Source organism: Rhyacophila brunnea, unplaced genomic scaffold (genome assembly GCF_057557595.1).
Source record: "Rhyacophila brunnea isolate RB1 unplaced genomic scaffold, BYU_Rbru_1.0 scaffold_24, whole genome shotgun sequence".
Lineage (NCBI taxonomy): Eukaryota > Metazoa > Arthropoda > Insecta > Trichoptera > Rhyacophilidae > Rhyacophila > Rhyacophila brunnea.
The window spans coordinates 12,440,486-12,461,682 of record NW_028232904.1 but is presented as its reverse complement, the minus strand read 5'-3'; the positions used below and the strand labels follow the sequence as shown (position 1 = coordinate 12,461,682).

The following is a 21,197-nucleotide window of genomic DNA, read 5'->3' as shown; positions in this document are numbered from 1 at the left end:
ATAAAGGCAGTGTGATGCTCTCATTGATATACTACTAGATGAGGAGTTCCCATACAAGTGTCATTTTAAAAATGTACCACAAAAGAAGATATTACGAATATCGTCTTATAATATTTCCTTGTAGGTATAATGCGTTAAGACCGTTAACATGGATTCCCGAATTTCACCCGTATTGCCCTGGCTGTAAAACTAAATTTGCGTTCTTGGAATAGTGACCCTAAGGGTGCTGCAACCCAAAGCTTGCAAGCTACCAAAAATTCATGTCTGAGCGGACAGAGCAAGTCGTCATGCGCTGACTATTAGTTAGAGTAAGATGCAAGCTAGATCGGGCTTACTCATAATTATTGCCAGGTCGTTTTCGAGACAAATATTAAGTGAGCTTATATCGAGTTAAGTCCGCTGATATTAAAACAGTTAGTTTTAACACTGGCCGAGTCGCTGAAAATCGGGCGTCATTTTAAGAAGCATATGATTCATCCAGTAGTGTATCAATTGTCGCTCTACACTAGCGTTTTCCAAATGGTGTACGCGGTAAAATTGTGTATATAACTGTGTACATTTAGTGTGTTTTTTGTATATTTCGATACACAATTAAAAATTGTATCGTGAAACTAATAACATTACTGAAGAATAATTACAAGATAAAAAGAACTTTTTATATACCACGTTTTTAAATTTTCTGTTGAATCATATACACTTGACAATTCTATGTATTAATAAAAAAAATATTGTACTTGATAGAAATACTGAATAAATAGAGAATACTAATTGCAAGGACCCTCTTAGCAACCAACAATAATAACTTTCCATACAAAACAGAATTAACTGAAAATGAATTCAATTCCGCTTAAAAATGGCTAAAAGTATTAAAAGAATGCATTGTCGTCGTGTTCTGATATATTCTGAAAGTTTCAAATGTCTAGCTAGTCGGGAAGTTAGTTAAAAATCTTCAATCGTCCAATACAAATCATAGACAAACAAGAAAAAATTTATACTGGACACACAAGAAAAAATCTGTACCGGACCAACAAGAATACGAGCTAATAAAAACGTGGTAAAATAGCCCCGCAGACGACTTTTTTTTTACTATTACAGAGAATTTGTGATGTGTGTTTATATCATTTATCTGGTCGACTCGCCACGCCGGGTCCCCAGGCTAGAGCCCTGTCAGCCTCCCCTTTGTGAATGCTGTACTTTTGTCCTCTCATAATGTGGACGAGGTACTACAGTTTTCTGGTTTGATACTATACAGTACTTCTCGGTCCTTTCCCATTCGATTGAGAACTTCAACATTTATCACCCGGTCAATCCGAGGAATTTTGAGGATGCGTCTATACAGCCACATCTCGAAAGCTTTAACTCTCCGTGACATCTCTTGGTTTAACGTCCATTCTTCCATACCATATTTGTGTTCAGCAGTTCGGGACACCGGGAACAGAATTAGACCCGTTTCAGACGGGACACCGGTGTCCCGTCTGAAACGGGCCTTAACCCGCTGTGAAGACAGGCCACAATAAAATATAATTTACGCACACTCCAAAACGTCAGCAAACAGCAAAGATAATAATATTATTAGTTATTTTATTACAATCAGGAAATTAACCCAATGTTGTTGAAGTAACAGCATTTAAACAAATGAGTATGAAGTTATCTATATTATTGTTAGATAGTAAATTCTGCAGGCTTGCGTACATATTTATATGGCAACAATACACAGCTGATAACTTTTATCGAATGTAATAAATTAGCATGCAGCTGTCGTCATAGCAAACTGTACAATGAAAATGACTAAAAAGCAGTCTAACATTACATTGTATTGTTGTATTTTTAATATGGGGCAGTGGGGAAGGCTGGAGGTAGGCTGCTCTAAGATTCTCCATAAATAGTGCACACTAAACTTTGCATGAAGACTATAATTTACAGATGGTGTTGGTTAGTTTTGTTGTTACCCTTGGAACTTTTCAATGTAATTAGGTGCTAATAATTAGTGTATACGTTTTAAAACTTTATACTTTTTTGCACTCTTTACTATATCTACTGATACGCCCCTTTGCCTGATTAGTTATTACCTAGCATAAAATTAGTTATTTACTTGTAGAATTAATATATCTGGTAATAAATAAATATACTGATAAAATATGTAAAAATAATATTTTTGTAAATTACATAATTAAGTTCCATCGTAGAGCCTGAGTGCAAAGTTATGAAGCATATACACCCCCTGCGAATAGCTAACTACCTATTCACCTGTTTTTGTATTCAGTTCTGACAATGATTCTTAAAATATATACATAATTGTTATACTAGAGATAGCACGTGACTTTGTCCACGAGAAATACGAATGATAAAGGCCTCCTCTAGCTCCGTCCACCCTTATCGGTGCCTAGTCCTTCGCTACCACATACATCCACCCAATCCAGTGGGGTAAGGCAGGTCAATGGCGAGGGGTAGAGATAGGCTGAGTGCACACTACACTTTATCAGTTATATCTATTTGTTTCCATTGAAATAAAAATACAATTTACAGATGGTGCTGGTAGCTTTTAAAATGGAATTAATGCCTGTCTAAACCAAAGCATAATAGTTTAGGTATGCTGTCATATATATCAGTCGTACTTATTTGTATTCGTTGAATTAAGAATATGTACATATATAACAGACGGTGTTACAAGGTTTAATTGAATTAAAAAGAACTAACAAACACTATCTACATTCTACGCATTATCTTAGTTCAATGAAAACAAATAAGTTTGACTGACAAAGTTTTTTGTACACTATGTCGGATCTTGACAGCATACATCCACCCTTCGCGACCGATATGGGGACCTTCGCACTCCAAATCACAAAGCTCTGGCTTGTCAAATTGCGAGTTCGAGGCCACAAGAAATCAGTGGCGAAGACTCCATACTAGGCGATTATTTAATTTATAGGTACATTCTTAAGAAATATATTTTTTAATTGCCTATTTAAATAGCAACCCCAATGTTTTATATTTTACAAAAATTGTATAATTTTCAAACGACATCTGTCTGTAGGTATGTATTAAAATTTGTCTGGCGGCTTGCTTAACTAGACGGACATGTATGGCACTAATTTAATTCGTAAGCAATTAATACACCAACGTCAGCAACACAATTCAAATAATGAAGGATTTAACTACGTTGGTACATTTCACGCATACAACACATACATACGAATACACACGTATTGTAAAAAAAAAACAATATCAAATGTACATGACCCGAGGATGTAAGTATTTAACCCTAACGGGCGCACCGGACTCATGCCAAATGGTCTCGCGGTCTAAAAAGGAACGGCTCTCGACAATAACATGTTTCAGACGTATTCTGCAGTTTTTTGAACATATTGTTCGGTGCGGACCAGATAATCAGGAGTGAATGGTGGTTTTGGGTAGCCTCTAAGAAATGTGAAGCATTGAGAGAAGTATAAGATCGACAGGGGTGAAAAATCTTGGTCGCTCAAGATATGTCAGAATTTCAAGGTGGTCACGATCCTCAGTCATGAGGCTACGACCAAGAAGAAGGTAAATTATTTAAATTAAACGAACATTCGCACCGTTCCGTCTTGATAACACATTACTTAAAGTTCTAATCATCATCATCAGCCTTAATCTTTCCACTGCTGGATGAAGGCCTCTCCAAGCTGATTCCACTTCTCTCGATCCTGTGCGTTGCGTTGCCACGTACTTCCACAGAACTTCAATTCATTTCATTTCATTTTTTTTTTTTTTTTAACTTTATCATTTCATCGATCTAGCAGCCTCTAGGTCTACCTTGCGGACGTTTTGTACCTCTTGGATACCACTGGACAATGACATATAAATGTCATTGCCACTGGATGACTAAATTTGTCCAACGATTGTTCTTTCTTCGAGCTATGTGTCCAGCCCATTTCCATTTGAGGTTTTTAGCAAACTCTTGCTGTTCCCTAGTCCAAGTCCTAGTTCCTAGTTAAAGTCATGATACATATTGTATTATTAAATTATTGTAACCTTTCGACTACTAGTTCATTTCAATGGATGACAGAAGGCTATGAGTTACAATTAACTATTTCTTTTATTCATCGAATAATTCACAAGATTTAAGAATTTACCGCTCTTCTAAAAATTTGTCGCAATTAGTATGTCACCGCGTAGCATAGATGTAATGCGCGGACGGGGCGTAAACCCAGTAGATGCAGGGTTCGATTCCCTGCCGGGGTGGTGTAGGCCTCCGAATCCTCGGCTAGCTCCGGGCCTGGAGTGGAGGTACATTGAAATTTTGGAAGAACAGGTAGGCACGGCAATGTAGTTATTAAAACTAATGTTCACAGTTTATTATAGTTATTTATTGCGTTCACCGTCACCAAATTAAAACAAAGACATAGTTACTAAGCTCCGTACCACAGATTGTCTCAAGAAACTAATTTATTATAAAAGATTATTTAAGAACAACACACAATTTATTTATTTAATTAATTAATTATTATTGGTTGTAAGCGAGACTGCACGAGCGCGGAGATTATTGACAAAGATTGAGGACCGAGTACAACAATGAAGAAATTAAAAGAAATACGCGAAAACGACTAAGTCGCTGACTGACGTTCACTCCGCGATCTGTCAGAGTGACAGTAGGTATGAGAGTATAGGTATCAGCCGGTAGGTATCTGGACCTAGGCGAGTACCTCTTCACAAGTCTCGGCGACTTGTATATGAAAATGCGGATAAAATTACGCCGCTGACCTTCGCAGGTTCAGGGTCGTAAATGCGAGCGAAGACTGATATTGAATTTAATAATTGGGGGTTTATATGCAAATCTGCCCGATTTCATCCCTTAGCTCAACGTTTTGAGGGTGACAAAATTAATTAACGGTTTCCTTACGAGATTGGCGGAAATTGTACAATGACTAATTACCCGCGACATCTACGCAAGGGCCGACTAAGTAAAATCATAGGCGCAAGTCGACGCTCGCCGATGGGCGGCGTCGCTCACGCGTCACTTACGTACTTCGAGTACCTGTCAGTACCGAGAGCGCGCAATTGATGTAGCAGTAGCGCATTGTTTCTGGGCCAGCCCCACGAAAAACGCACCTACGAAGGCGTGCGCGGCATCGACGGATTCGTGGTTGAATTACCTATCGATACAGCACACCCCCCGCGTGGTGGCGCTCTTCATGGCTGAGGGAGGGGCGTTCCCGCGGCGGCCGGCTTTACGGGCCCTAGCGGCGCGAAGGTACCTCTCACTCAGAAACAAGAGTACTACAAAAGTTAGCCTGGATGATAAGGCGTCATATGCCAGTGGTTAACTTGGCATATTTGTGGCACCAGGCCTACGACAGCGCATACCAATCCTTCGGCCAACTACCGTTGGGGGGTCCAACTTTGAGGCGCCCCGACGGCCTGAATACCTACTTGACGTTAGTCTAAGAACATGAACTCGGTAGATTGTTAATCTAACTACAAAATGAATGCTTAATATTAAATAATATCAAGCGGGGAAGTTACTTTATTTGAATATCTAAATGTACTGGTCGCGCAATCTTTCTTACATTAACAACTAATATAGCTCGGCGTCGCCACAGGTACATACTTACGACTAGTTGACGGATGTTATTCCGTCAACCAAACATATAGGCAGTAATAATTGCTTAGTACATACTCATACCTCGCCGATCAAAGATTTCCCGCACTTTATCCCAGTACGTGGTCTCCTTGATCGACCAAAATCATTGATCCGATTCTCCCGTCGCGCGTGAGCGTGATGCCGTCATACACGAGCGAGAGGGGCTCTGTCACTGCAAAGCGGGCAAATTCGTATCGCGAAATCGATTTCTACACATACGACAGAGACGCCGTCGTATGTCAGAGCAGGAAAGCTGCCAGAATACCGATTCGGAAACGCCGCGCGCGGAATAGCCGCGGATATTAAAAATCGAATTTAGTATGAGAAATTAATTGCGCGGGATCGTGATTAAAATCGGATCGATGATTGCCCTACTTGTTGCTATGCTTTGTGATTGCACATATGTACAAATGGGAGCTTTCGCAACAGGCCTATGAACATATGTTAACAATTATTGTGCCGTGTACGCGCGACGCGTAGCGACATCGAACTATCTACCTTAACATTACATACATCTTAACTACCTTAATTATTATATACCATTAACGCCCATCCATAGTCCCCCTTTATTACCTTGTTATCCTTTGCATTACATATTTTTACATTTACCTATTACATTACAATTTATATTACATATTTATCTAACATCCAAATCATATTTTATATCTAATTTAATTTAATTACCCCCTTATCTAGACGTATATTTAATTAACATTTTAATCTTATAACCCTTTACCTTATACCTATACGGCTTAACCATCCACAGTTCACTCTGGGAAGCCGTGGGACCTGTCAGAGCAAACTGCGGGACTTAACATATGAAATATTTTGTTCAGCCTTGCCAAGGGTCGTCATCATTCCATCGGTGGCACATTGACTACCAGGGTCAGACCGAGCGGCTGGGGAGCACTACTCCTTATGGGAGCGCCCCCCACAGGGGCAGAAAAACCTGTCGGTGACAGTGGCTTACTTTTTTCAAAAAAGATTTTTTCTATTGGTTATAGATAATATAATCTTTTCTCAGAAAGTGTTTTTCAAAATTATGTTTGCTACGAGTTACGTTTTTATTGCAAGAAGAGTGGAGTGGTAAATGACAACGGAATGATATACAGCTGAGATTCCACAGAGCATATTTGTTATTGAACTTAGTTACATAAGCGGGTTCGGTTGAACAATAAATTTAATACATTAGCCTTCAACAACAAAAATGGCGTACCTACCTTTCATACATTAAAATAAATCTATATTCTAGTTTCTAGTAACAATAAATTTCATGCATGAGTAGACATTACGAAAAGATGTGAAGTCACTCAGGTGAACCGCTACTCTGCGACTAGGAAGGCGTATGTAGGTATTTTTTGTCGAACATTGCTCGTCTCAAAACCGCACGAAATATACAATTAAAAATCCAACAGGCAGGATCAAGTAGGTATTCCCTAAACACGAACAACTGTGTTGATAATAATATGAATACATGTCGACATCTCCAAGCCAAAAGGGCGTAAGTAACATTTTGGTGATGTTTAGTTAAATATTATGAGGTTAGGTTTACAAAAAAAATATCTACAGACTGGCAAATTGGCGTTCTTCATAGATGATTGCAAATAGAGTTACGATATTCCAATTTGGGCGTAAGTGATAACTGATAACCCTACAGAAAGCCAATAAGAATTAACGTAACGTACCAAAATTAAAATGATTATAATAAACAAATAAAACATAACAGAAATACAAACAAAAAATGAATAAATAATGGAAAAACAAACAATTTGGTGTTTTCTTTTTGAACTTTGTATTTTTTCTTGGACAGCCAAAAGGAATTAAGTGATTTAATAATTCTAATTGCGCATAAATAAATAAATGGACAAACAATACATACCTACTTCAAAACAATATTATTCTGCAATGAAAGAAAGAAAAAAAACTCCAGTACTAAGAAAGAAGTAAGAAACGAAGTTGTTCTCATTAACATGATTTTTTTTTCACTCTTTTTGCTCTCCTGCCGCATTCTATGAACAAGACTGCTTTAGGCCGCTATCTAGGATAGGAAAGTATCCAAGTATTAGCACTTATTGTAACAATTACAATAAGTTAGTTGTAATTATTACAATAAGTGCTATGTTTTAACTTTAAACAGCACCTCTCTTGGCTGTGATAAATTTTAGAGTGAGATAGACAGCAAACAGAGGATGATCGACCATGGTGGCACTATGAAAATAAAAGCAGAAAACGCTGGGCTGCAAATAAACCAGACAAAAACTAAGTATATGGTCAGCACACGCGATCAGGTACCGCTGCAGAATATAGACATAGGACAGCATGCATATGAAGGGGTGGACAAGTTCACGTATGTCGGATCCAGCCTAAATACCCAAAATAAGATAGCAGAGGAAATAAAAATCCGCCTTATCTCCGGGAATATGCCTGGGCTGGCATGCCTGCAAGCGACTGGTGGGGTCGAAAATTCTAGGCCGAAGAAGTAAACTTCTAATTTATAAAACAATTATAAGGCCAGTGGTCACTTATGGCTGTGAGACTTGGTGCTTAACTCAAAACGAGGAAAACAAATTAGCTGTCTTCGAGCGCAAAATACTCCGCAAAATCTTTGGACCCACGTTGGAAAATGGGAACTACAGAATAAAAATGAACCACGAGTTGGAAGAGCTGATTGATCAGCAAACAATCATAAGATACTGTAAGTCCCAAAGACTACGATGGGCGGGACTTGTGGAGAGAATGCCTGAAGTTAGAGCGCCAAGGATCATGACAAAGTGGCTACCCCAACGGAAGAGAACCAGAGGCCGTCCAATAAGGAGATGGGATGACGCCGTAGAAGTGGACTGGCTTCATATAGGAAGACCCGGTAACTGGAGAAGTGTGGCGAGAGACCGGAGTGAGTGGATAGCGGTTGTGGAGGAGGCCAAATCCCACCCCGGGATATAGCGCCGTGGAAGAAGAAGAAGAATTAGACAGTTTTGACAGTTCAGACGGCTAACTTATTGTAATTGTTACAATAAGTGCTAATATTTTGATACTTTCCTACCCTATATAGCTGTTTTAGCGGCCGAAAGTAGTCTTGTGTATAGAATAGATGCGCTGAATAGTAGTGATTTCAGATTTGTCACTAACGCCCTTTTGGCTTGGAAAGGTCGATGTATTTTCAACAGGGAAGGTGCAACAGTACCCAAGTAGCCTTCATTTAATATAAAAGATAAATTTTAGAAAGAATAAATAAAATTTTCATACCTTATGACGACATTGTGAAAGCAGATGACAATACCCCACATCATGTAAGACTTGAGGAAAGTCTTGCTGATTGCCCGCATAAGGCTGGGCTTTTTCTTGTTTTTCGCCGAGTCCAGAATCTCCTTGCTCCAATTCTTCTCGAGGTCGTCGCCGAGGGGCTCGGAGAGGTCTGTGGGCAGCGGATCGTACATGTCCGCGGTGGACAGATCGGACGCATGGCCTTTTTTGAATATGTCACCTAGCCACCTGCAAAAAATACGAGTTTATATTTTTTTTTTTTTTTTTTTTTTTAAAAAGGCACTAAGCACATAACAAATTATTAATTTAAGACGTTCACAACATGACATTTAGAATAAAAAGTACAGGTAAATCAACTTAGTAGAGAAAAAATAATTGCATAGAAGAGAAATGAAATAAAAAAAACAATATTTAAAAAAAATACAAATTAAACAATAAAATAGAATTTCAAAACAAAATATATAATGCATCGCCAAAAATCTCTACGTCTCTAGGGAGTGCATTGACCAGCCGCACAGCCCTCGCTAAATTGGTGCCTGGTAAGCCTAACATGAGGAAACAGCTTTCACCCAAAATAGATCATGGCTGCGACCAACGCATGTAATTGACGGGTGCATAAAAATTCAAATTCTCTAGAATATCAGTATTGGAAATTATACCACGCGAGAGCAGGGAAAAATGCTTAAAGAGCTTTATGAAGTATTTATTGAAAAGACTTTAAATTTTTCCCCTCTATGCACCGCGCAACAAACACTCCCACGTATTGTTCCTATATCTATAAGCCAGTGGTCACATTTTTTTAAACATTTTTTTCAATACTCGGTGAGTACCTTGTCAATCCCATCCGAATGCAATTATCAAGATGTACATCTGTGAGTCTGTTTCTATATTTACTTTTAGCCACCTTCATGGTGGAAAACGTTGATTTACAAAAGTAGGTAAGTACAACAAAACAATGCCTTCATTTTGAGCGCAATTCGCAAAACTAAAATTGGATACTTTTCTGTTGGGACGAATGTGCCAAGAAATTCTAATACAACGAGCTTGCTAAGCATTTCATTGAAACTTAGTTCGAGAAATATTTCATTTTGGAGTCAAATAATAAAATTTGAGAGGCAAATTTATAAATAATATGATAAAATATTCTACGCTAGCCATCGAAAATGGCGCCGCGAGCTACCGGTAGCTCGCGAGCGTCCGTTTGGCGATCACTGCTATAAGCTATAACAGATAACATAACAATACGCGCGGAAAGGTGAAAACGGTGAACAGGCGTGCGGGCGGGGTCAAACAAAACGATTCCTCACAATCACCTTATCGCTGTAAAAGACAAGTAGAATATATATTTATTTTTTTGACCATGTCCGATCCTAATAGGATCATATGGGCCTCCACAGAGTGGCGGTTTGTATTAACATATTTTATTTTTACGAGAAATGGATGTCAACCACTTGCTTAACCTATTAGGTCTATACACTGACTCATACACAAATTGAAAAACAATATGTGTACTTGCCAGACCCAGGATTCGAACCTGGGACACTCGAAACTATAGACCGGCGCTTAAGCCACGCGGCCATCGTGGGGCCATTTATAGATATATTATAATATGTACTCGTATTGCTGGAGACGCTCACGATTGGTTGTTATTAAATTATAAAGGGTTACCAAAAATTGGTGGATACAGTCCTTCAAATTTATCTAAAGAACGGTCAAAAATGGAACTACGAACTATCATATGGACACCATTCCGAATGTCGAATTCTGTCTAGTTGCGAGTCTTGATTGGGTAGTTTTCGATAGTGGCTGTCCCATCCATTCTTTAGATAAGTTTGTAGATAGATGCCCTCAAGCCTACCACTAAAACATTCCATCCCTCTCTCCTGCGATTCCTCCCCGTATTCGTCAAGAGCCAAAGGGTGTTTATTAGTAGGTAGGTAGGTATATAACAAAATAACTCGCACACTTTAATATTTTCGGAAAATTATCAAACGCTCCGCTTTATAAACTTTTCTATTTCGAACGCTGTTTATAAGACGACAGTGTTTATAACGAAAACGTTTCGTCTACAATCTTTAGTGACATATCTAGCCGAGTTCTAAGTGCAAACAAGAATAGCATTAATATGACTCCAGTCATCTGAGGTCGTGACCCTCAACAATGAGAACAATGAGACGAATAAAAGAGTAACTCCTTCAATTGTTTTGCTGCACGCGAACGCCAGTTGGAATTATTATTAGATGTCAGTGATTTGCAAATTTTACTGACAAAAAATATGCACGAGCACAGAATAGATTAGTTGTGTGCTCTCTCTGCACGAGTTATAATAATTTAGGAGCCCAGAGGTAAGGTAATTTAATTGCAGCGCGACTTACACTTGTTTCAGTGTATTTATACTTACATGTTTTACATTCGCGGCAAATCACACAAAACAGTCATTTGCATAAGAAATATCAAATACTTGATAACCTTTATAGTTTTATAACATTAATAATAACTAGCTGAGCCAGCTGGCTCTCGCCAGTCTGTCTCGCTAGTAATAATAATTGTTACCTAATAAAAATGTTATAATTTCACTTATAAAATATAATTGTGGAAAGAATACTAACATCGATATTCATTTATGCAGCTTAAGGGGGACATGCTCAGCGTAGGTCAAAAAGGAGCTTTTATTGCATTTTCAAAGCATGATCCTGGACATTCCTTAAACGTTGTAGATAATCTATTTATATACTTTTGAAGCCTTATTATCCTTTATATTTATTTTAAACATTTAGAAGAACGCTGATGAGTGGGTATTAAAAAGGCCAATAATTAAAGTTAGTCGCAATCAGTACGTCACCTTGTAGCATAGAGGTAATGCACGGACGGGGCGAAAACCTAGGAGATGCAGGTTTCGATTCCCTGCCGGGGTTGCTTACTTTTATCAAAAAGATTTTTTTTATTGGTTATAATATATTTTCTCAGAAAGTGTTTTTCAAAATTATGTATGTTCAATAATTAGAATGGTACATTCCTAAATCTTGTGAATTATTCGTTGAATAAAAGAAATAGTTAATTACACATTAATCTTAAGTTTAACTCGCGGAATCCTTATTTTTACAGAATACCATTTGAGGAACAATGCTGTAGAATAGTGTAACTGTAGAACATTGCAATGCCCTTAACCTTAGCGATAGGTTGAGGGGCCTACCACACATCATGGCCTGGGGGCCATGCCGGCAATACTATTGCTGGGCAATGTATGACCCGATTTCATTGCCGGGCAAGTGAGGTCGATGTATTTTGTGCGTACACATTTACGTGCACATATTTAAAATCTTGAATAATATAATAAGTTCTGAAGTAGGTATTAAATATATATTTTTCAAGTATCTATAATAATTCATGAACGTCTATTTATTATCGAATAAATCATTTGATTGCGTAGCGCCAAATTGTCACCGCGCCGTGTATAACTAAGTGTAAGAAGTCGTACTACATACTGTTTTATTTTAACTAATGCAATTTCTTTCGATAAAGAAAATTGACAGTTAACTCCACCAAGGAAATATAATTAACATAATTATTAAGTGTTTGTTGTTAATGATAAAATCATGGCCCCCACATCCTGAAGCGGGCCCCCCTACCTATCGCAAAGGTTAATTAAAAACAGTGTGACAATCTACTTATATTTGCATGTTCCAAATGGTATTCGAGATAACATTAACGGTATTATGTGTATTTTTTAGCGATTTTTTGTATCTTTGAACTCACTACTTAAATTATGTAGTTCTCGAGTATATTGGCAAACAATAATCCAAAAACTGCTTTGCACAATCACATATTTTTAAATGTCATTACTCATTACGCTTGAAGTGAAATAGCGCGCAGGCGGCATGTTTTTATTTTTTACACCAATTTTGTGATGTGTGTTTATCTCACTCGGCTGATCGATCCGCTAAGCCAGGCCCCTCTTTAGCCCTGTTAGTCCCCCCCTTATGAGGGTGGGGGAAATATTATATTATGGTAATTTGTATTGTAAGTGTTTTTGAACAAATGTTTGTAAACGTTTTTTTTGTTACCAGGCAGATGTATGTTCGTCTGGAGTCTGGGCTGAACCTAATTATGCTGTATGACGTTACTAAAAAATATATTACATATTATGTTATGCACATATATGTAGCTCACTTTAACTACCGGGTCCAGAATCGCCTAAGTCGGGGTTGGCGAACCTTTTTACGTACGCGTGCCAAATTTTCCCAAATAATATTTTTCGACTGTCTGACGTGACAAGTAGTTTTTTAAGGCGAAAAATAGTTTTTGAAAGTTTTCTAAAAAAATAATTTTTAAAGAAATCTATTAAAAAGTTTAAACATTACAATTGAGTTCTTGATATTCTATCTTTCACCGTATTTCGGGCCGAATGCATAACTTAAAAATTTGAATATTTTTTCCCTTGTTTTCAAAATTCGCAGAGATCGCGGAAGCATTTAGGCCTTCTTTCATATTATTATATACTCAATCACTGAGCGGTTTACCATTTTTAGAGATTATATTTAGGCAAAATAAAGATTATTAATTTAATAAGGTTTGTTGAATATTTTCATTTTTAATTTTCCGATCCTAGGATCCTAGGACCGATGCAATTGTACATTTACATTAAACGTAATGATTATTCTTGAACAGCATTTGCCTGCTATATTTTATACAATGAAATTTGTCATTGATGCATGAATTTCGTCGTTTTCGTTTGCACATCGATTGGTAAGACACATAATATGAAAAATTGAAAAAAATACACATGGCTATGTCGTCATTATTTTTTAAATATTTCGTCACTGTTCTGGCAGAAGACACTAATTCGAAAAAATGACATATTGAGTTACTTATACCAAAATGTTCCTTATTTCAAACTTTATCGTCTGGAAACCTTCTTAATAAATAAACAGTCTTTATTTTAAAGTCATCCTTTATACGATTACTTAATAAACTCATATGGTAGACCATTTCAAACATTTTAACAACTTCAAAGTCAAATTACTCAAAACTAGTATTCTCCAGTTAGTGTGTTCTGCCAGAAAAGACACGATTTATAAAACAGTGGGTAATTTTTTTCTCTTCAAAATGAAACATTCGCGTGCCATGCAAAATCATCTCGCGTGCCATAGGTTCGCCGTCCTTGGCCTAAGTACTAAGAATTTATTAATACATACATAATATATATAATTGTTGATTAGGTATGTACCTAACTATCTATTTACTTAGCGGTTTGGGAAGGCACTTACAAGGTAAATATAAATAACGTAATATTACATACATCAACGAGTTCTAAGTATTTTCAAGACATAAATATATTATGACATAATCATTCACATTTGAAAACTTCAGGAAAACAACATTTAGTGCACGATCCCATAGACTTTTCGTATACTTAATATGCGGAACGCATTCTGACAATTGGAATAGGTTTTTGGGGTCACAAAGATATATAATGTATATAATGTATTTAATTAATTGATAAACTACTTAGGTACTGGGTGCCGGACGAAATCCCGAAGGCCGAAATCCCGAATGCTGAAATCCCGAATGGCCGAAATCCCGAAAAATAAAAAAATACAAACATCAATAATTGCGCAATTTTTGCAAGAGAGACAAAAACCCATTTTTTGTGGAAATATAAAAAAATGTTAAATACAAACATCAATAATTGCGCAATCGTGAGCGCAATTTTTGTAAGAGAGACAAATCCCATTTTTGCGGAAAATGGGGTTTCCGATTGCGCAATTTTTTTTCAGGAGAGACCATTTTGTAGAACGAATGGATTTTGTGCCTCTTGCAAAAATTGCGCAATTCACGATTGCGCAGTTATTTATGTTTGTATTTTACATTTTTTTATATTTCCACAAAAAATGGGTTTTGTGTCTCTTGCAAAAATTGCGCAATTATTGATGTTTGTATTTTTTTTATTTTTCGGGATTTCGGCCTTCGGGATTCCGGCCATTCGGGATTTCAGCGTTCGGGATTTCGGTATTCGGGATTTCGGCTTTCGGGATTTCGGCTTTCGGGATTTCGGCCATTCGGGATTTCGGCCTTCGGGATTTCGTCCGGCACCCAGTACCTAAGTAGTTTATCAATCAAACTACTGAAACATTTATACTTAGCAGATAACTTACTTAATATTTTGTTTGTAATTTCATACTATCTTAAAATACGCATTTATGCATAATAATATACATGTTTAAGCTTTATTATAATATTAAGTCGATACAACGCTGAAATATAATGTAATTTTCATTCTAACATCTAACATTATTTTTAATATTTGTTGTAAATATAAATAAGTACCCATGTATAGACAATAAATTAATTGATTATGCACATCTTTAAGTTTTAGCGAGGCAAGAATTATTTTCTATTAATAAACATCATAAGGCATAATAATTATTCTTAATCTATATTAAAAATGTGTCAAGCGCGAAATGTATAAGGTACAACTACTGAGAAGATAGAAGCATATTAAACTGACTTGCTTATTTACTCCAACAAATCGTAACGTACGTCTATTCCTTTGCGCATTTAATTCAACTGTGCGGCGTCCAATCTCCCGGAGGCCAATTGGGTCGGCGTCGAATTGGGTCGGCGTCCAATTGGGCCGGTGTCCGATTGTACCGGCGGCCAATTACCGGAGGCCAATCGGCGGAGGCCAATCGGCGGAGGCCAGTTCGCGGAGCCAAATCGTCCTAGACCCTGTTCAAACTGCTTTAAGTATCATGATCACAGTTTTTACAAACACTACTTACAGATTTGCACAATGATATAGATGTCAAAGCCGATTTCTTATAACTACATGATAATGTACGGCAGTTAGAATTACATTTGCATGGTCTAACTAAATAATTTGGTAGAGGTTCATTCGTCATTATTTGTCTTGGATACAAATTACTCAAATTACTCAAATAATGGATCAGATGAGCTTTTCCATAAATAAACTTGTGCTAAAGCCCTTAAACAATGTAAATACTTATATTTAAATTCTTATTAATATGTAAGTCTTGGAGATTGTCCCTTAGATGTGGTGGATTAATTACAAAGATTATTTTGTGAGCCCTCAAAATAAATTACAGCTTGTTGAATTTATTTGAAAAAATGCTCCCACATTTGCAAAAATCAACGAAGAAAGTGAGCTGTACATTTGTGGTGGATTTGACGACCCCACACAATGGTTTAAATTGCAGGGATCAATTTTCACTGACGCCATTGATTTAAAATCAAAATCATTTAGAAGCAGACTCTAGATTCTAGAATGTTCTGTCATATATTTCATGCTGTAAAAATGCAAAATTTGGAGATTATCACAGTCCCGATACAGATGTTTTAATCTTAGGCATTTATTTCTGGAATAAACTTGAAACGATTGGTTGCCGTGGATTATGGTTTGAGGGATCTCAGAAGAAATCCCGTGTTTTAGGATGCATTTGGCAGCTGAATCTCTTGGCGAACATATTTGTAATATTTTGCCAGCATTACATTCTTTAACCCGCTGTGGCACCACTCGTCGCATATGTACAAAAAACAAGCTTTAACCATCTCGTCAATGAGTTTTGTTCAGGATGCACTTTCAGCTTTAGGAAATGTATTGTTGGAGACCACAGCAGTTTCAAGACCTGGAAAAAGTTTGCACTTACTTATTATGTAAACAAAAAACAAAAGCGGATGAACTTCGATATAAATTTATTTTCCAAAATATTGGATTTAGTTTAAATTTGTCAAGAGTGATATGAACATATGATTCATTGTATTTACACTGTTTATAGGCTTCAGCACAAGTTTATTTATGGAAAAGCTTATCTGATCCACTATTTGAGCCTGTTGATTTCCTACAACTTGGCTGTGAGTTACGAGAAAATAATTTGTATCCAAGACAAATAATGACGAATGAACCTCTACCAAATTATTTAGTTAGACCATGCAAATGTAATTCTAACTGCCGTACATTATCATGTAGTTATAAGAAATCGGCTTTGACATCTATATCATTGTGCAAATCTGTAAGTAGTGTTTGTAAAAACTGTGATCATGATACTTAAAGCAGTTTGAACACTTGACTTGTTTCTTTATTTTATTTCTTTTTAATAAAGTGCACTTAGTGTGGTTAGTGGTTATCGTTATTTCATTTATTCACCTACCTATATGTGCAACCTATACTGTTTCTGGATTGACCATTATACTAAAACTAATGTCATATGCATATATATGGTAAAGAAACCAATCTGGGTGATTCTATACAAAAATATTACTAAATAAAATAATTTAAGCCAAGGACGATCCTAAGAATCGATAATTTTGAACACATTACACTACCCGCTATTTTTATTTGTTCAAATGGGACGAACCGTTCTACGACCATGCCGATGGCATGGTACAATTATTACATTTTCAATCAATCCCTGATTCGGTCCTGGTTTTATTGAAGAACTCAGAACAATTTTTGGTGGATTATAAGAAAAAAAATTAAAACCTCAATAAAAAAAATTGACCACTAATATCGCCTGGCAACATCGACATTATATATCTTTGTGACCCCAAAAACCTATTCCAATTGTCAGAATGCGTTCCGCATATTATGTATACGAAAAGTCTATGGGATCCTGCACTAATTATCAATATTGTTATTTCAATACGACAATTAATTTGATATTACGAGTAGGTTAATAATACAATGCCATTTTAGGAACATTCCTGAATATGATATATAGGTCACTGCCTCCTTCTAGAGCAGTACTTCTCGAACCGGGATGCGCGCCCCCTAGGGGGCCCTGGAGCTCCTGCCAGGGAGCCGCAAAATATTTCAGTATTTTTGAAGAAAAAAATCATAAAAACGTGGTCACTAGACGATATCTGATACAAATCAGTCAAAATGTCGAGGTCGAAATTTTAATGAAAAAATAAATGAAATGTTCTATTATTTTCAATAAAAATGTACATATAATAATAATTAATGGTAAATAAAGTACTGTTGGTCACTAAAGACGAAAACTTTTGGGGAGGGGAGCCTTGGATTTTTTTCTGATTTCGGGGGCCGTGGTATGAAAAAGTATAAGGCCCGTTTCAGACGGGACACCGGTGTCGCGCTTGATATAATATAGGAGGCCCTTTGAATTCGAATAAAGGGGCCTTTGTATTATGTTTATGAACGCCCCAGAGCTAATGAGTCAACGCGTGTCCGGTACTATTTTCCGTCGCCCGCTACATTCTCAAGCCGCCGATATACTTGTTTTTATTACCGCAGCCAGTTTTATGTTCTAATTTATAACGCGAAATTATGCGATAACTCATTAGCTCTGGGGCGTTCATAAACATAATACAAATGCCCCTTTATTCGAATACAAAGGCCTCCTATATTATATCGAGCGCGACACCGGTGTCCCGTCTGAAACGGGCTAAGGTTGAAGGCAGTTGATATGTACACACGGGCACGATAAACACGTCATGCTGTACATTGATCAAGTAAAGGTCGAATTACACCACAAGTCTTGCAGATTCAACAAATTTAACGATCCCCGATCGTGAGCATTCGTCGACTTTAAATATCAATTACACGGCACGTTCAGCTACCAACTCGGTTTTGTTGACGCTTGATTTGATTGGTTCATAACATAGCTTGGTGGCAACACTAAATAGTTTTCCCTCATATTATGTTATTACTTGAAATGCCGATTTAAACTATTGGAGATTGTTATTAATCGGGGAACACAAAATTAATGGAAACAGGCTTAACCTACTGGGAGTAGTACCTATACAAGGCTAGGGATCTCGAGTGAGGAATAAACTTAAACACGTGTTAAAGTATAAGTTATTTTCAATAGTTACGTCTAATCATAATAATATGCATTAAAGTCTGTCACGCTAATGCACCTAATATGCTTTCAATATTTCGGGACAGTCGGCGCACTTTTTACTTGGGTTTTATGACCTGACGATCATAATATACCGTGATTCAAAACCTTGATCCATGGCGTTGGCTTTTACATTTCATTATTTATCATTCTGTTCTGTGGTTAAAATAGTATAATCAAAACAGGCAACCGTCATTATATAATCATGTAAACGTCAAATTTGCTTTAAATGAAAAACCAGACAGGACACGCACGTTTTATTCGGATGTTTTCGTACGCTTTCTGTAATCTTCGACCCAACTGTCATCGAGTGAATCGTGAGTGGAAAACACATTGTTATTAAATTAATGTATTAAAGAATACAATATAACTCAAATAAATGTTCACTTATCGATATATTATTTAAACTTTTCGCGCGTTAAATTTAGCAGTCATATTATGGGCACATACAAAAATATAATTCAAACTCTTGAGCGACCATAAATGTCTGCCCAATATTTCCATTGCATTACCTGACACCGTTCGAAGTGATATACTTACTTTTGAAGCTATTACGCATATTCAAGCAAGTTTTCATATTTTATGATACTGTTACATTCAAAAATTTCTCCTCCTTAAACGATCCAAAGTGAAAATTTCACGATCGGGGCAGATGGTCGGCATGAGAATTTGTGAGTGTAATTTGAGCTTTTTGTAACACAAAAATTACACTAATTAGTAATTACAATTACAATAACTTGGTGTTGTATATATTAAAATCTTGGTCATTGTTTAGTATACTTAGGAAAAACAAAAAATTCTATCGCATGGGTATTATTAATTTCTATATGTGTGTATGTTGGAAACATTAGTGCGTACAAAAGTATAGATCAGTTATCAGTATGTTCGCTGGCTCAGTTTAATATGCTGCAAGTTTCAAAAAAATGTCTGAATTTACCACTGGTGAGTGAGTCACTCACTAGTCATTAACGACATTTAACACGTCGTGTAGTGAAAAAAGTACTTAATTTTTAAAAAGGCTAACTCAACCGATTTTAGGTAACATGTGCTTAATATAATTATAATATAAATGTGTATTTCGCGTTCTGTTTAGAGCAGGGGTTCACAAACTTTTTCGTCAAACGGACAATTTTGAAATCAAAAATATTTGGCGGGCCGTCCTTTCTTTTGTAAAGTAAATTAAAACATATTTCATTGTGTAAACTTATATTTTTAACAAAATATGCCTACATTATTATTACTCTTATTAATATAAGTTGGTACTAAAAAAAATATTATTAAATTTTTTTCACCATGTGATTATTTTATGCAATAATTATTGTTTGTTTGAAACTAAATCCTGCAATCTAGGCTCCAATTCTGTGGTGTGAATACGCAAAACAGATGCGATATGGTTGTCTATTAATTTTGATTTATTAATGCTCATTGTACAAAATGTTTTTTCACAAATTTAATATATGTAATTACTTCCAAAAAAGAAGCCATTAGATGAACATGTTTAACTATATTTGGATATACCTCAAGTGAAAGTCCTTTGTAGAATTCAATTAAATTCTCATCACGATATGATGCTTTTGCATCCACGTTATCTTGCAAATCTATTAATTCAAACTGCATATTTACATATTATATCAAAATATCTGACCATTCATTCTTGCCAGATGATATTTAATTTCAAATGTAATTTTTAATATTCGATATGAAGAATAAAAAAATAATACAGATTTAACATAAATCTCGCGGGACACATCAAAAAGTCACGCGGGACACACTTTGTGAACCCCTGGTTTAGAGGTATTAAAAGACATTCGTCGATGTCATTTTGGCGATAAAATTTTAAATAACATTTCAAAGTTCACTTTGAAACCGGTTATGTATGTATTTTTATGGGTACAACATAATACCTCGATTGGAATTGCATTACAGCTCCTCGAAAACTTAATTTTTATTAAATCGAACGAAACCCTGAAACAACATAATACCTTAATTGATATTGGATTAGGGCTTCGCGATGTGATATCGACTGTCAGCCTGGCGCAATGAACAGGGAAATACGACTCAACATCAACAAACTCATAAATCATTACAGACAGCTGTTGTCAGTAATGTTGCAAGTTGCAAGTCTCTCCCGCGCACACAGACACGACACTGACATGACGCACCCCCTGTCAAAACAGATAAACGTCATTGTACGTCCGACAAAGAAGCAGTCATTTGTATTGGCTGAAATATTGGGTACATTCATTATCAATTAGAACTACATATATACGAATGCAGTGTTCCAATATTTTTTTTTAAGGATATTTCAACCAAAAGTACATTAAGTTACATGTGTTTTATGAATGCGTGTTGCGGTCCGAGACGAGTTTGTATATGCAACCCAGCTAAAGCCTCAATTACATTGAGCTTCTTTACGAGCTGTTTATTGGCGAATT

The 21,197-nt window shown here is 36.5% G+C and overlaps 1 protein-coding gene across 1 annotated transcript in view; it reads right to left on the bottom strand.

Moving 5' to 3' along the window:
• The window catches only part of LOC147069060 (ATP-binding cassette sub-family C member 4-like), a 124,358-nt gene that overhangs the window by 69,254 nt on the left and 33,907 nt on the right, over window positions 1–21,197 (bottom strand). The window contains exon 2 of the mRNA XM_085951514.1: window positions 8,867–9,112. Within this exon, the coding sequence (XP_085807640.1) occupies window positions 8,867–9,112 (246 nt within the window). The remainder of the gene's footprint in view (window positions 1–8,866; window positions 9,113–21,197) is intronic.